The sequence below is a fragment of the Mobula birostris genome, chromosome 4 (genome assembly GCF_030028105.1).
Source record: "Mobula birostris isolate sMobBir1 chromosome 4, sMobBir1.hap1, whole genome shotgun sequence".
In the NCBI taxonomy this organism is placed as follows: domain Eukaryota; kingdom Metazoa; phylum Chordata; class Chondrichthyes; order Myliobatiformes; family Myliobatidae; genus Mobula; species Mobula birostris.
The window spans coordinates 41,620,302-41,637,784 of record NC_092373.1 but is presented as its reverse complement, the minus strand read 5'-3'; the positions used below and the strand labels follow the sequence as shown (position 1 = coordinate 41,637,784).

General features: G+C 41.2%; 1 protein-coding gene across 1 annotated transcript; it reads right to left on the bottom strand.

The window, feature by feature from the left end:
* Positions 1 to 6,503: 6,503 nt before the first annotated feature.
* LOC140196297 (heat shock protein beta-7-like) lies at positions 6,504 to 12,295 on the bottom strand. Its single transcript, XM_072255254.1, has 3 exons — positions 12,018 to 12,295; positions 7,680 to 7,825; positions 6,504 to 6,750 (listed from the first exon to the last, which is right to left on the bottom strand). Exons 1-3 carry the CDS (start codon positions 12,208 to 12,210, stop codon positions 6,565 to 6,567), a joined length of 525 nt encoding a protein of 174 aa, XP_072111355.1. The 5' UTR covers positions 12,211 to 12,295; the 3' UTR covers positions 6,504 to 6,564.
* Positions 12,296 to 17,483: the final 5,188 nt, after the last annotated feature.

Genomic DNA, 17,483 nt, shown 5'->3' with positions numbered 1-17,483 from the left:
AATGAGAACAAAAAAAACCATTGGATTACCATAAGCCCCCTACTAAATTTAATGTAACAAATTTGGGGATTATATTTCAGCAACAAAACAGCTGATTGAGTGCACAGTCCACATAATTCAGTGCACTGTCAGAATCCAAGTCCTATAAACTACAGGATCTTACATATCTCAGTAATAAGTTCCTTCTTTGAGTCAACGGACTGCTCCAGCAGTCAACATAAGGTGAACATAACTGCGACTGGTGACCATAATGGAAGAAAGCATTACACACCTTTCAGTATGGGCTGGAAATTAATTCCCTATCCATAACCAGAACAAGTTGTACCTTACTCTGTAAATGCTGAATCAATTATTCTTGCAGAAGTGTACATTCTGTATTCCTGAAGTAAATCCAGAATCTTCCCTTGGTAACAGTTTTCAAGTTATGAAAATGAGATTACCTGTAGATCTGAGTGGTTACTAATTTCACATCACAATTTACCTCAAATACTTCAATTCCATGGAAGTTCAATTTATCTGAGGTTGGAAGAATTCAGATCAATTCTAAATGTTGCATTTCTACAACAAGATTTATACGTACTGTGTGTGTTATGTATTGAAGATGAAGGAAGTAACTATGTTGTCTTAGTTACTCGGCATCTAATAGCTAACATCAGAATCTTGGTGACCTAACTTACTGCTTCCAATCCTATTCACGTGTAATTATTAAATATACTTTGTGAAGGAGAAAATACAGTTTAGCTCTTTTACATTGATTGCCTTGTCCACTTCCCCACTGTCATGCCAATCTATCCCCAAAAGGCAAATGTATTTAATATGTAGGTTTTTTCAAAAATTACTTTGAAATACTCAGAGCAACTTCTTTCAAGATAAAGATGGCTAAGACATGTGCTCCATTGTTTCTTTACAATGTTCAGGTTGTCATCCACATCTGACCTAGTCAGGTCTCGACAGTGACCGCCCATTAAATGCTTCAGAAATTACTGCTTTGAAACATTAATATATGCAGATTTACAGACACAGCAGATGAAAGTCATTAACTCCTATTGCTGAATTTCACTATGGTCAATATTTTAATATGGATTTAGATCTTGACATGTCACAGATAGAATTAGAATCAGATGTTAACGTTCAATGCTGATACTTACATAACAACATAATTTTGCGTATTGAAGTTTGCCTTTGATTTTTAAACAAACTTTTTATGTATCTCGTTTTCTCAGTTTTAGCTGTTTCTGCTTTGAGATGATAAACAACCATTTTGTTAATATATGTAATGTCATTGGAGACAAACGTGCAAATGTTTTTGGATTAGACTTAAAGATTCAGCACTCTTATGTTGTTTTCAGTGCATTCAATAATTTAAAGGCTGCCAGTTTCCTGTTCAGAGTCTCTGCTTCTGTATGATTAACTTGCTGGTTTTAAAAAAAATCATTTGTTTTGGCCTGAATGTTTCAATCTGACCTTGTTACACTGAATGTTGTTTGAGGGAGTCTGGAGTCTGGGAACATTCTGCATATCCCATCTGTTCCCTGGTAGAAACATTCAGTTGTTGCATTACAGAGAAAGACATAATTTTTTATTGATAGGGTCAAATCATTTGTTGGAAATTTTCTTTCATTTCTGAAAATATAATTAAAACTTGAAAGAAAACCAGAATTGTAACATCCATATTCTCAGTGACTTGGGGATTAGGTCATATACCACCTGTAAAGTTCAAGTTCAGATTATTGTCCTTCAAACACCAAACGAAACAGTGTTCATCTGGGCCAAGGTGCACAACACAGTACATATAACTTACACACATAACACATAAAGTAATATTACCAAAAATAACAAATAGTAAAGTGTACTTGCAATACAAATTTAAAAAGAAAATGATGTAAGGCTACTGGTGCTTCATATGTGATGAGATCTGGGTGGTGACAGGGAGTTCAGTAGGTTCATGGCCTGGGGGAAGAAGCTGCTTCCTTTCCTGACTGTTCTTGTCCTAATGCTGTGGTACCTCCAGCCTGACGGTAGGGGGTCAAAGATATTGTTGCACAGATGGGAGGGATCATTGACAATGCTAAGGGCCCAGTGTATGCAGCGCTCCTGATTAATATCTCTAATGGCTGGGAGATGATCCTCCCAGCAGTCCTCACAATCCTTCATAGGGACTTGCGGTCAGATGCCGTGCAGTTCCCGTACCTGCCGGTGATGCAGCTGATTAGGACACTCTCAATGGTGCTCCTGTAAAAATTGGTTAAAATGGGAAGTGGGGGGAGCCTCATTCAGCTCAATCTTCTCAGGAAGTGGAGATGCTGCTATGCTTTCTTGACCAAAGAACTGGGGCTGAGGGATCAGGTAAGATCTTTGTTTCTGTGCACTCCCAGAAACTTGGTGCTTCTAACTTTCTGCTGAGAAGAGCCAAGTATGTGCAGTGAGCAGTGGTCGGCCTGCACCTTCTGAAGGTCCACAATCATATCTTTGGTCTTTTGGCATTGAGGCTCAAGTCGCCGTGCTCACTCCGCCTCAGCAGCTGCTCTACCCTCCCCCTGTACGCCGGCTTGTCGTCGTCGTTGACGAGGCCAGCCATTGTTGTGTCGTCAGATTGGGTTTGAACGGGACCTAGCTGTGCAGTCATGCATCAGCAGTGGGCAGAACACACAGCCCTGGGGAGTGCCGGTACTCAGTGTGATGGAGCTAGAGATGTTTCTGCCAACACAACCTTTCTACCAAAAAATCCAAGATCCAGTTACAGAGACAGGCGTTGAGACTCAATGAGAACAGTTTATTCACCGGCTTTAGAGAGATACCATATTAAATGCCGAGATGAAGTCATTAAACAGCATCCTGGCATAAGAGGCACCATTTTTCAGGTAGGACAGGACGGAGTGGAGTGCAAAAGCTATGGTATCATCAGTGAACTAATTGGAGTGATATGAGAACTAGAAAACGATTCAGTGTAGCAGGCAGATGGTATTTAATGCAATCCATAAACAGCCACTCAAAGTACTTCACTGTTGTTGAGGTCAGTGTCATTGGACAGTAGTCACTGAGGCAGATTACTGACATCCTTTTGGGCACCAGAACGATGGTGGCCACCTTGAGGTCTGAGGGGACAGTGTACTGTTCCAGAGAGATGTTAAAGATCTCTGTTAGAACCTAAGTGAATTGGCCTGCACAGTCCCTCAGCACTTGACCAAGTACATTATCAGGCTCTGCAGCTTTACATGGGTTGACCCTGGCTAGGGTCTTTCTAACATCAGCTGTGTCCAGACAGAGTGCCTGCTCCTCGCCAGCCAAGTCATATAGTATGGGAAAGAGTCCTTCAGCCATCAAACCCCACCAAAAGTAATCCTGTTTTCCTTCCACACCTTCATCGACTCCAACCCCTGCTTCTCTCTGGCCACTGATCTTGCCAACCACCTTCTGAAGGAGCATTTTCCGTAGACAATTAGCCTCCCAACTGATATGCCTTTGGCTTGTGAGAGCAGACTGAGGGGGAAACACTCACATTTCCGGGGAGAGCATGCAAAATCAGCACAGACACGATCCAAAGTCAGAACAGAAGCTGTGTGACAGCACCAGTGCTGGCTGCTGTGCACCAGCCCTCTCCACCCCCACCCACCAAATATTCATTTTCCTCTGCACACAGCAAGGAGAGATAACCTCAGCTTTGATGGTAATTTGAACGAGTGATCTTTGGTAGTGAGGAATGTCATTGGATCCAAGGTGGTACACTGGCACAGTGTGTACTATTTTGCTGTTAATTACTGAGCTGCTGAGATCTGGGACTTTTAAAGAAGTGGTATTAATAAAACGATTTTTCTCATATAGTTCTTATCCCTTGTGATTGACTCAAAGCAATTTGCAAACCAAGGAGTTTGATGGACAACTAAGTAGTTGGGATCTGGAAATGAAACAGTAAAGGTCGGCCATTGGGTCACAGGATGTAATTGGGTTGAGGTAGGATGGGGTGGCCAATGATCAGCATGAGGGCAAGGAGAGGGTAAAAGTTGGAGTCTGAGAGATCTATCAGCAGCGTTGTGGATTCAGGAACTCATTATAGGAAGATCATAGACCTGGGAGAAAGGATGGTCAAGTACTGGGAGATCAAGCCTCTGGGTGATTAGAGGACTTTGAGCCTCATTGCAGGGAGCTTGAAAATTAACCTGGTCAAGGTGGAGGTCAGTCAAGGGGGCACTATCAAGGGATGGGCTGTCTGTGCTAGAAAGTATATTCTGCTTCTTACTTCAGTAGTTTCCCGGTTCAACACAGAGCTGTGGAAATGTTCTGAGAGGAACCAGAGATTGCCACGTCCTGGACAACTTTTACTAGTTTTCCCGGCAAGATTGGTAAAGAAATAGCAGAAGGGGGAAGGAGCCGCAGCAATTTACTATGATTTATTGCGCAAGTCATCAGCAATTAGAGAGCGTTGCATCCTACCCTGATGTATTTTGAGGTTTAACTAGTTCTCTGGATATTTTCATGTTTACATGATTATTTTTCTGAAAGCATCTAGGAAGTCAGGAGCTGTCCTTCTCCTTGTTGCTTGAATACAGAAGCGACTGTAGGAAATGCAAACACGAGGAATTCTGCAGATGCTGGAAATTCAAGCAACACACATCAAAGTTGCTGGTGAACGCAGCAGGCTAGGCAGCATCTCTAGGAAGAGGTACAGTCGACATTTTGGGCTGAGACCCTTCGTCAGGACTAACTGAAGGAAGAGCTAGTAAGAGATTTGAAAGTGGGAGGGGGAGGGGGAGATCCAAAATGATATAAGACAGGAGGGGGAGGGATGGAGCCAAGAGCTGGACAGGTGATTGGCAAAAGGGATACGAGGGGATCATGGGACAGGAGGCCCAGGGAGAAAGAAAAGGGGGAGGGGGGGAAAACCCAGAGGATGGGCAAGGAGTATAGTGAGAGGGACAGAGGGAGAAAAAGGAGAGAGAGAGAAAGAATGTGTGTATATAAATAAATAACAGCTGGGGTACGAGGGGGAGGTGGGATATTAGTGGAAGTTTGAGAAGTCAACGTTCATGCCATCAGGTTGGAGGCTACCCAAACGGAATATAAGGTGTTGTTCCTCCAACCTGAGTGTGGCTTCATCTTTACAGTAGAGGAGGCCCTGGATAGACATATCAGAATGGGAATGGGACGTGGAATTAAAATGTGTGGCAACTGGGAGATCCTGCTTTCTCTGGCAGACAGAGCGTAGGTGTTCAGCGAAGCGATCTCCCAGTTTGTGTCAGGTCTCGCCAATATATAGAAGGCCACATCGGGAGCACCGGACGCAGTATATCACCCCAGCCGGCTCACAGGTGAAGTGTCGCCTCACCTGGAAGGACTGTCTGGGGCCCTGAATGGTGGTGAGGGAGGAAGTGAAAGGGCATGTGTAGTACTTGTTCCGCTTACAAGGATAAGTGCCAGGAGGGAGATCAGCGGGGATGGATGGGGGCGACGAATGGACAAGGGAGTCGCATAGGGAGCGATCCCTGCAGAAAGCAGGGGGGGGGGGGAAATGTGCTTAGTGGTGGGATCCCACTGGACGTGGCGGAAGTTACGGAGAATTATATGTTGGACCTGGAGGCTGGTGGGGTGGTAGATGAGAACAAGGGGAACCCTATTCCTACTGGGGTGGCAGGAGGATGGAGTGAGAGCAGATGTGCGTGAAATGGGGGAGCTGTATTTGAGAGCAGAGTTGATGGTGGAGGAAGGGAGGCCCCTTTCTTTAAAAAAGGAGGACATCTCCCTCGTCCTGGAATGAAAAGCCTCATCCTGAGAGCAGATGCGGCAGAGACAGAGGAATTGCGAGAAGGGGATGGCAGTTTTGCAAGAGACAAGGTGAGAAGAGGAATAGTCCAGATAGCTGTGACACTCAGTAGGCTTATAGTGGACATCAGTACACAAGCTGTCTCTAGAGATAGAGACAGAAAGATCTAGAAAGGGGAGGGAGGTGTCGGAAATGGACCAGGTAAACATGAGGGCAGGATGAAAGTTGGAGGCAAAGTTAATGAAGTCAACGAGCTCAGCATGCGTGCAGGAAGCAGCGCCAATGCAGTCGTCGATGTAGCAAAGGATAAGTGGGGGACAGATACCAGAATAGGTTGTGTCAAGTTAGTTTTGGAATTTCTGAAATTTGTTGAAGTTGGAATTTATTTGTCCTTTAGCTCAAACTGCAATAAAAACAGCAGGAGTTTAGAGCTAAACATATATTGCAGACCAGTTCAAGTAGCAGAAAACATAAAATGAAATATTTTATAAGCGCTGTAGTAGCAATAATGTTTAATATTACCTAAGAGTTTGAAATTTAGCCTAGTACTTGTTATGCAGCTTTATATATTTCTGCAAAATGTGAATTTGTACAAATTTGGTTTGATTTAGTAGAAAATTAAATTATTTCTGCATGATATTTTTGAAGTAATTCAGTATTTCCCCCCAAATGTCAAGCAGCCTGTGAATTGTCTACACAATTAGGACCTTTACAATAACTCTAAAGTTAAAAAAAAATGCAAAGGTTGTACAGAAATGTTCATGTATTTTTAGGCAACATTACTGAACCAGTATGAGTTAATACATCTATAACTGAACTTCACTCCGATAAACCGGTTGTGGAGATTCTGCTGGTTTCAATCGGCTCCTTCTTACATTGATTGTCAGAATACCAACATCTGTCCGTGAACAGCTCACAGATAGAGGGTCCATGTCTTCAGGGAGCTGACACTTATGAGTGAAGGTATTTATGACAGTCCCATCTTCAGCCATCTGGAGAAATGAAAGCAAACTCTTGTTAATATTTGAGGTTTATGGTATAGAAATAATTGTTCCAATAGAAGCCTCTTAATTTCACAATCCTAGACCTAAACACCATTACTCCCACCGCAGGTGCTACTTGTCTTGCTCGGAATTTCCAGCATTTTTGTTTTAATTTCATATTTACAACATTGGCATTTTGTGCCTTACATTTCTCAATAGTGTGCATTCGATTCCCTCCATTTTTAAACCTATATAGCAAAATGTTATTTAAGGTACCTGAATTAGAATGTGAAAATAATACTAAACCAAATAGATTTTTAAAACATCATTTGTTAAACATCATTGATCTGTAAAGACTAATTCTGCAATATATTTGTAGTAAAAGAACATTTTAATTTACAGAGTTCTGTGCTGAAAGCACAATAATGCTCCAAATTTCACGTGCAACAAATGAGATTTTCATTAAGTCTAATTGCAATGCATTACAGCAGCCTTGAGACAGCAAAAGGTTATATTTGAATAAGGGAAACTGAAGACTAACTAACTAACCATCAACTGTATTTCTCTGTACTCATTTTGTTTTACAAAGGACTCCATAATCCTGATCCATAAATTCAGTTCTTGTGTCTGCGGTCTGAAATCCCTTTATTTCAGTCATTGATACGAATGTTCTGCTTCTCCAGTCCTGCCTTTTGAGAGCCATTTTACATATGATACGAGCAGACTGTACTGATACTAATTACATCCTACAGTAATCGGTGGAAGGTGTGTGATACCTCCTCATGTGACAAATGATGACAAGTAATGTGCGGTTATGAAAGAGACTACTTAAACTCAGTTTAAATAAACCACCTATCATCTGGAAATGAACTGTTAATCTTTTAAATATTTGTTTTTGCTATTTTGTACACAGCAAAGTAAGGATGAGTCATTTGGACCTTCTCTGCTTTGATGACTATGTGGTAGTTGTACATGGTGACAATGATCTCTTCTGGATCAAACTGACTGACATCAGCTGTAACTTGGTAAGTATCCCCAATAGTTCTGACATTTCCAAGGCTTCCTGGATGCCCAGATACTGGAGCTAGATAAATAAAACAAAACATAGTGAAAAGCAAAAATGGATTCTTATTTATATTACGCAGGCATATAATTCTGTCTAAGATAGGCTGATTAAAATAACTCAATATAACATAACGCGGAAAGAGTTGTGCCAGACTGAGGTGTCACTGAGGTTTGATTGGCCAGTCATCGAGCTGCCATTTCCGGTTATCGTATAGAAAAAATTGTTCAAATAGAAGTACCATCATTTCACAATCATAGACCTAAAACACTGTTTCTCCCACCTTAGGTGCTACTTGACCTGCACGGTATTTCCAGCACTTCTTCTTTTAGTTTCACCTTTCATTTTTGTCTTTCGTTTCTCATCAGTGTGCAATACGGGGGGAGAGTATTTCCTGAGATATGGGACAAATGAGCAGGAAAATCTACATTAAGTCTTCACCCCAGACGCCAGGGAATAACCAAGACCAGTATCGAGTTCATAGATTGTGGTATGATTGGGCTGTATAATTTTGTCTGTGGGCTCAGGATTTACATATTTCATCAAGTGGACATTCCAGAGTATCTCTGAACAGATGTTCTACCACTGGATAGAGTTCTGAAAGAATTCTTAAGTTTTAACTCTCCTTCAGTCTACTTAGCTAGCAAGGCAGTTTCATTGACCAGGAGAGCCTGGTCCTGATTAACAACAAGAATATAACAACAAACAAAATCTTCTGTTGACTTTTTTATAAACAGCAACATAAATAGCAATACTGTATAAGGAACAACAGCACATCATTCTCTGCAAATTCCAACATCTCCAATGAGATCCTGCCATGAAACATGTCTTTCACTACTCCCTCCCTCTCGTTCTTTGCTTTCTGCAGGGATCGCTCTCCATGTGACTGCCTTACCCTTTGATCTCCCTCATGGCACTTATCTCTGCAAGCGAGACAAGTGCTACACCTAACCCTTCACCACCATTATGGCCCCAAGAAGTCCTTCCAGGTGAGGCTAGTCTATCAGGGACGTCTGCTGCATCAGTACTCCTGGTGTGGCCTCCTCTGCATCAGTGAGACACGACCTAGATTGGGAGACAGCTTCATCAAGAACCTACATTCCATTCTCCACAACAAGTGGGATTTCCCAATTCTACTTCCCATTCCCATTCCGGCATGACAGTCCATGGTCTCCTCTGCTGCTATAAAGAGGCCGCTATCAGGTGGAGAAGCAATAGCTTATATTCCTTCTGGATGGCCTCCAATCTGACGGCAGAAACACCGATTTCCTTAACTTCTGGTAATTTCCCCCCCCCCCTTCTCTTTTTTCATTCCTCATGCTGGTTCCCCTTTTACCCTTTTTCTTTACACCACCTGCTCAGCATCTCCCTCTGGTACCCCTTGTCCTTCCCTTTCTCACATAGCCTGCTCTCCTCTCCTTTCAGATTTCTTTTTCGTCAACCCTTTACCACCTATCACTTCCCAACTTCTCACTTCATCCCCCTTTCCCTGCCTCACCTGGTTTCACCTATCACCAGCAACCTTTTACTGTATTCCTTCCTCTCCCCCCGCCTTCTTATTCTGGCTCCTTCCCCTTTTCATTCCAGTCCTGATGAAGAGTCTCGGCCCAAAGCATCGAGTGCTTATTCCTTTCCATAGAAGCTGTCTGACCTGCTGAGTTTCTCCAGAATGTTGTGTGTGTTGCTCTGTATTTCCAGTATCTGCAGAATCTCTTGTGTTTATGTAAAGAATAATCGTTTGCGCACTTTCTGCCTCACTAACTGTAGTAGTTATATATTGTGATACTCTGGATCAAACTGACTGACATCAACCACGTCTCGATTGGTATCCCAGGTTGTTCTGAGATTCCAAAGTTCCTTCAATGCCCAGCAACTCCCAGATTTTCTATTTCGCTGTCTCCATTGTAGCTCCTCTGCTGATGAGACTTTCCACACTAGTGTCTTTAAGATGTCTTGCTTGTCCATGATTGTCCCTGACAGGACGCCCAGCTGCATCTTTTCCATTTCCACCACTTCCACTCTCACCCCCTCTCCCCAGGGACACATCTTTTTTACAGTCCTAACGAAGGGTCTCTGCCTGAAACGTCAACTGTTTACTCTTTTCCGTAGATGCTGCCTGGCCTGCTGAGTTCCTGCAGCATTTTGAGTGTGTTGTCCACAAATAGGGTTCCCACTATCCACCCTTCCAGCCTCCAGCTTCGGTGGATCATCCGCTATAATTTCCAATACCTCCTAAGGGATCCCATCAGCAAATGCAAATTACTTTTCTCTTCTTTTCAGCATTTTGACGGGACCATTCTCTCTTCAAACCTCTGGTTCAATGTTCTATCTCTGCCAACCATTCTCCTGTCTGGCTGCTGAGTAATTCCAGTATTGTCCAATGTTTTCCTGATTTCCAACATGACAGTATTCTGTTCCAGCAACATCTGTGTTTAACTTAGGATGACATGGTACTGTAGTGGCTAGCACCACGCTTTGCAGTACCAGCAACTCAGGTTCACTTCCCGCTGCTGTCTGTCAGGAGTTTGTACATTCACCCCCTGACCACGGGTTCTCCAGTTTTCTCCCACAGTCCAAAGACATACCGGTCGGTAGGTTACTTGGCCATTGGAAATTGTCCCGTGATTAGGCCAGGACAACAAAGGGGTTTAATGGGTGGCATGGCTTGAAGGGCCGGAAGGGCCTATTCCATGCTGTATCTCAATCAATCAATCAATAGATAGAGAAACCAGCATCAAAAGTTGATCAAACGTTTTAATTTGGAAATATTTTGTTGCTCATAAATTTTGCAGCTACAATTACATTTATAACAGGTCACTAGTGTTAAAGTAAAGATATGTTCTTTGAGATTTCTTTTCTTATAGATCTAGTTACCCAATCCTTTTTTTAAAAGTATGGAGAGAGACGCTTTGTACATGGCACAAAAAAAATGTGAAATGTTCTTCAGGTCATGATACACTTAAAAGTTAAGCAAAAAGCAAGAACATGTCCCACACCAGGAAGGGAAAGATGGATGGAATGCAAATTGCAGAGGAAAGAATGTAAAAAACTAAAAACAAAGTAATCGATGAATCAAAGGATGACAAGTATTAAAAAATTGGGAAAAATGTGCAAAGCAAAATAAATTTAAAACTGATTGAAAGGGTGTTTGGATCAAAAAGCAACAACGCATTGTTCTCGTTAATTTTTTATCATCTTGTTTCATACTTTTCAAAATGGGGGAATTTGGTTATTAGAAATGAAATGTCTTCCAATAGTTTGTATTAATATTCAGGTCAACCATCTAGCTTTTGCCCTTTCACAAAATTGTCCTAAACTCATTGTCATAGCTTTTGTTCACATTTTATGTCAAAGAAGGTTAAGGATTATGTACAAAATAAACTTCTCTATATTCCGACGGAGCTGTGCCGATCTTGAAATAGTGGGTTTACTCCATAGCAAGCAGTTTAATTCTCTCCCAGATTGAGATTGCAAATGATGGTCAGCTTTGTACTGTTATCTTAGATTTGTGTGGAACTGGTTTGAGGTTGCCTGAAATTCCCTTCACTGCTAGAGTGGCAGCCAACAGCAAAGACTCTTCACAAGGATGGAAGATAGTTGAACTGTTGACTTTGATTTTGTTCTACCTTATTTTAGCTTCTCTTTCATATAATGAGTAAACAGACATGTTGCAACATTAAAGCAAAGGTGTGACTTGTGACCAATTAAGCAATTTTTAATTAATGTATTTGTGGCAATTACCATGAGTAGCCTTTGACATTTTTATTATCACAGCTAGAACAAGTGTTGTGTTGCAGTCCAAACTCCAGCAAAAATCCCACAAATTTCAATGTTAGCTAGCTGTGGCATGATCTGCTATTGGGGACCACAGAGTTTGCACATATCTGGAAAATACCAGCATCTGAGCAACAAAAGAAACTCTTGCTACAACATTCTAATTACAACTAGTCAAGAATTATTTTGCAAACCGGTAATTTAAACAATCCTAACCTTTACAATATAGCAAACACTGATAGTTAACTAATACTTCCCCATTAGACATATATGGTGATAAAGGAGGATTTGATGTTGGATTAGTTTTTAATTAATATATCAACATTAAGAAACAAATTATATTTTGATTTATTTATAGTTCAAAAGCAAAGGCTACGTAAGAAGATTCCAATTAACTATGAAGTCAAAGACAAAAGAATTCAGGCATTAAAGACCAAACCTGTGTATCCAAAGGATTCATTCCTAGGCCTTGCAAAATGGCCATTCCCGAAGGAGGATTTTTCCATTTCTTCCTCGAATATGTTCCGTGCTGCATCTATGTATTGATCGAAACAGGGGTCACCCGACGATCGCCGGCTATAGTTGCTGTAACACTCGGATCTGAAAGTTGAGGAAGAACTACGGGATGACATTGTATGTGTAGCAAAGCAGGAGAAGAGCGAGTGTGGCGGTATCTGAGACAATAGCAGCAAACCTCACAGGTTCTGGCTGAAAGCCAAAGTATTCTTAATAATCTGAAAGACCACCTCATCAGCCAATAATAAACCTTCAATTGTTACCATAAATAGGAGCTATCAATAGTTTCCAATACAAATAAGCATAAGGATTCAAAGTACTTGACTGATGATAACAAAAAAGGAATAGTGTTCGTGGAATGTGAGATAGGACGGCTTTCTCTGATATCAGCAAAATTCCATTGGACAGATAGTCCGTGAGGATTTTATAAAGACACTGCAAACATTAAGTTTAGAAAGAAACGATAGTGTAAGAGGAGATTCAATTATACTTCATGTATTTTTTGTAAAATAACAAACTTATTGAGAGTTGTGGACTGCCCGGGTCATTGAAAATAGTAGATGGATATAAATGTTCCTGTCCATCTTGAGCACAGAAGTTGAAATCTGTGTTTATAATATAGCCTCATTCATGTGCAAACAGAAGGTGCTTCTAAGAAATCTTGTTGAAGAAATCAAAGTTCAGGAATATTAAACAACAGAATAGCCTTTAAGAATGTCAAACCATACAAAATGAGTTACAACCTCTGGTTAACCATTTAGCTTTGGTTTGGAAAAGGATTCTTGTTCCAAATCTTCACAGGGGAGGAAAACTAAAAGGCAGTGAAGTATTGAGACTTCCAATTCAATTGAAGTATTAGTAGGTGAAGGAAGGGGGCTGGATCACATTGGATTGAACCTACTTCTTGGAATTGCCCCTGAGTGCAGACTTATATTGTACCTGGGGCTGTCTCAAGTTAGATTGTGAGGTCCAGATGATAACTAAGTGACTGATAGTAAAATGCAAAGTCTTACCCTGAAAAGCCCCTGACAACCACTGACAGCCAGCAGACCTGGGAATGGAGCAGAGGCTTGCCTTCCATCAAACGCTTCTGATGCTAAATGATTGTTTAAAAAATCTAAAGATGAAAAGTTAATTAAAGTACATTAAAATTAAAAATATAATTAAGAAAAAAGCCTTACCTTCCCAATATGTAACAATCTTCTGACGTACAATGCCCACTGACTGAATGGGATTTTGGATCCTATGGCAGCTCCAACTGGCACAGATGCTGAGAAGACATTCTACAATGTAATGTTGATGAATCCCAGCAAGACTGGATCTCCAACTGTGCTTTGTTTGAATGGCCGACCATTGACAGTTCCTATTGGACTCTCATTTCACAGCCAGCAAGATTTGTCTCCTAGGATACTTCAGGTTTTGCACATGCAGAATTTAGTAGAGGGAAATCGTAGATTGATGTGACCATCCCTCAGAGAGAGAAGAGAGACCAGCTGCCACACTTCCCTGTACACTTGATCTCATTAACTTACCTTCACCAACACTGCAAAAATACTCCAGTGAATAGTTCCAAAGCTATAGATGCATTTATGCTTCATACAAGGAATTGCATTTCTTAAATTATTGAAGTGCTTATTAAATTAACTCTACTGGAAATTATTTGAATTTTCTGCCAGACCCACTGTTGTATTGGCTGTTTTGGAATATTTGTAAGAGGAGGCATATGTGTGAAGAATGAAAGATGACATGTGAAATACCATGTAGGATGTTCAAAGACAGCCAATTGTGATAAGACCGCAAGGTGGTTGGGGATGTTAGGCCAGGGTGGTGTTTGTGAAGTGGAACAGTGCTATTGTCTAACAGCACTCAGAGGAAGGATCCTGTGATCCAGAATCAAAGAACGGTCTTCAAGGATCAGAGCAATGGGTGATAAGGTGTATCAGAATCAGCTTTATTATCACCAGCATGTCTCATGAAATTTGCTAACTTAGCAGCAGCAGTACAATGCAATGAATAATAACATCGAAAGGAAAAAATAAATATATCAATTACAGTAAATATATTGTGTGTATATTATTTATATATTGAATAGATTAAAAATAGTGCAAAAGCAGAAGTAATATATAAAAACATAAGGTAGTGTTCATGGGTCCAATGTCCATTTAGGAATCATATGGCAGAGGGGAAAAGCTGTTCCGGAATTGCTGAGTGTGTGCTTCAAACTTCTGTACCTCCTTCCTGTTGGCATAAATGAAAAGCAGGCATGTCCTGGGTGATCGGGATCCTTAATAAGGGATGTCGCCTTTCTGAGGCACTGCTCCTTGAAAACTACAGAGGATATTACCCAAGATGGAGCCGACTAATCTTACAACTTTCTATAGTTTCTTTCAGTCCTGTGCAGTAGCCCCCCTCCATGCCAGACAGTGATGCAGCCTGTCAGAATGCTCTCCAAGGTACATCTATAGAAGCTTTTGAGTGACTTAGTTGACATACCAAATCTCTTCAAACTGCTATTGAAATATAACCACTGTCTTGCCTTCTTTATAGCTGCATTGATATGTTGGGACCAAGTTAGATCCTCAGAGATCTTGACACCCAGGAACTTGCAATTGCTCACTCTCTCCACTTCTGATCTCTCTATGAGGACTGGTTTGTGTTCCCTCATCTTACCCTTCCTGAAATCCACAGTCAGCTCTTTGGTCTTACTGGCAGTGCTCCTCAAGGGTAATGGGATGATTAGTGAGAAAATGGTCCAATGGGCAATGGGGAAGGTGAACAATTGGGATTAATTGAGAGTTTGAAGGTAATATTAGCTAGCAACCTCAAAATTTATAGGATGTCTGCATTAGTAGAAGAAACTATGAGATAGTTCAGAACACAAGAGACTTTTTTTGAAACTTATGATCAAACAATCAAAGTGGGATAATTTCACAGAGGATTCTGTTACCTTGCACATCCTAAAAAGTGCTGTTAGTAACTAGTCACTGTGAACTGACCTTTAGTATCGGTTGGCGGAGAGAAATAAAACAGAAAAGTACGTGAGAGTAAGATGCAGGACTAAAGGGGAACAAGACAAAATGAATTTGGATTCATGGGATGGCTCTGCTGAGAGTGGGAATGGCCTCTTTTTTATATTGTATTAATGGGGTTCCTCCATAAGCAAGTAAAAATTACTTCCTAAAAACACTCATTTATTAGACAAAACATGAAGAAACCACTTCCCTCTGTTATAATTCCACTAAAATTAATTCTCAAACCAGGGTCCAAGGGGCATGCTGGGAGCAGTACCAGATGTGCTTGAAAATGAGGTGAAAAATCAAGTGAATCTTCAGCACAGAACGTCATACATATTGAACATGTAATAGAGCTCAGTAGTTAAAGTAGGAAAGTTCCAGAATCTAAGGGGAGTTTATGGGAATGAGGTAAAATAGATTACAAGGAAAAAATTGTTTAAGCCAGCATAGGTTTGAAGGGCCAAATGGCATACTTCAATGTCATGAAGTATGAAATGTCACCTCAGGAGTGTTCTTGCTGATGTGTTCAGCTGCTTTGTCAATAACACTTCCTTCCTTCACAAGGTCAGAGGTGGGGCTGTTCACTGATGATTGCATGGTGTTCATGATAACAATGCAGTCCAGTCCATCCCGGTGTGCAGCAAGAACAAGACAGCTTTCAGATGCCCACTGATACATGACAGGTAGTAGTCACACTACAAACGTGGCAGGTAATTCAGATTCAGCTTTATTTATCACATGTACATCGAAACATCCAGTGAAATGTGTCATTTGCATCAACAACCAACTCAGCTGAGAATTTTATTGATTGATTGATTGATTTAGAGATAGAGTGCAGAATAGGCCTTTCTGGCACTTCAAGCTACTCCACCTAGCAACCCTCGTTTTAGCCCTAACCTAATCATGGGGCAATCTACAATGACCAATTAATCTAATAACAGTACGTCTTTGGACTGCAAGAGGAAACCAGACCATTCCCTGACAGCAGGCTGCAAGTGTGGCCATACATTCCAGCAACAAGCAATATCAGCAGAACAAGGTCCTTTTCTCCCTCTCTCCCACCCACACACACGGACACTACCTCCAACTCCAGGAGAGGCCTCCAGTCTCAAGGCTTTGGACACTGGGCTTTGACTTCCAGACTTCCATTCAGCCTTTGGTTTCAATCACCCCCCCCACCCCCTCCAGACTAGCCAAAGGCAGGGCCCGGAACTCCGGACTCAAACTCCAAGTGTACCGACTGACTGGCTCTCATGCCTCCTGCTCACATCCCAGGGCACATTGACATGGGGCAGCCTGACATCCTTGGACGTCCTGTGTCACACGTTCACTCATGACACAAATTCTTGATATTCAGAGGTGTTAACTGTCCCCACAAGTAACATCCTGGAGTGACTAGCAAAAAAAAACAACTGCTGGAGGAAGTCAGTGGATGAGGTAGTGTCTTTGGAGGCACATGACAGATGACATTTCTGATTGAGACCATTCCCTTCAACACCCTTAGGGGTCTATTCACTCACTCCAGATACATTATGCCTACAGTACCATGAACAAAATTCACTGCAGCTACTCATACGGTACCCCCCAAACTAATGACCTCTAACTCCAAGAAAGACAAGAACAGTAGGCATTTCGGAGAGCCACAGCCAGCAGTTTCTCCTCTGAGTTACACACAATGTCGACTATGAAAAATATTGCCAATCTTTTTTTGACTCTAAGTCCTAGCAGTCCCTATTCTAGTAGCATTAAGGAGAAACCCTCATCCGAACTGCAGCGACTTTACAAGGTGGCTTATTGCTGCCTTCTCGAGGAATTGGGGTCAAGCATTAATGTTGACACTGCCATGATGCCTAAATTTTGAATTTTTTTTAATCTAAGGGACCACATATGCATAAATATTTCCAGATACAACTTTAGGCTTTGCTGGAAGAAAAACTCTGACACTGACAGCAAACTATCTCTATCAAGCCAAAAATGTCACAAATTTAAATGTAAAGTACCTGCACATATTTTCCATCGTTCTTATTTTTCCCTATGTTTGTTGTCATTGTATATTTTCTGCTATTTATCAAAGAACAAACGCCTAATCCTGCAATAATTTATCTTTTATCATTACACGGTACTGCTTGACACTTTCATTTGCTGAATGTTTATTTCTGCATAAAAAATGTGTAGATTATGTGTTTCAGTTTCTGTATCCAGTCATCACCACTCTTCTCTTCATATATATTGTTAGGTCCATAAAAACAAATGTAGGAAGTATTGAGATTTTCTAATTTACACTTAGAAGAGAAATGTCATATCTTCTATAGTTAAGAAAACAATCAAGAATTTAGCCTAAATCAGAATCCTGGGCCAATCATTGTTACTTTGTT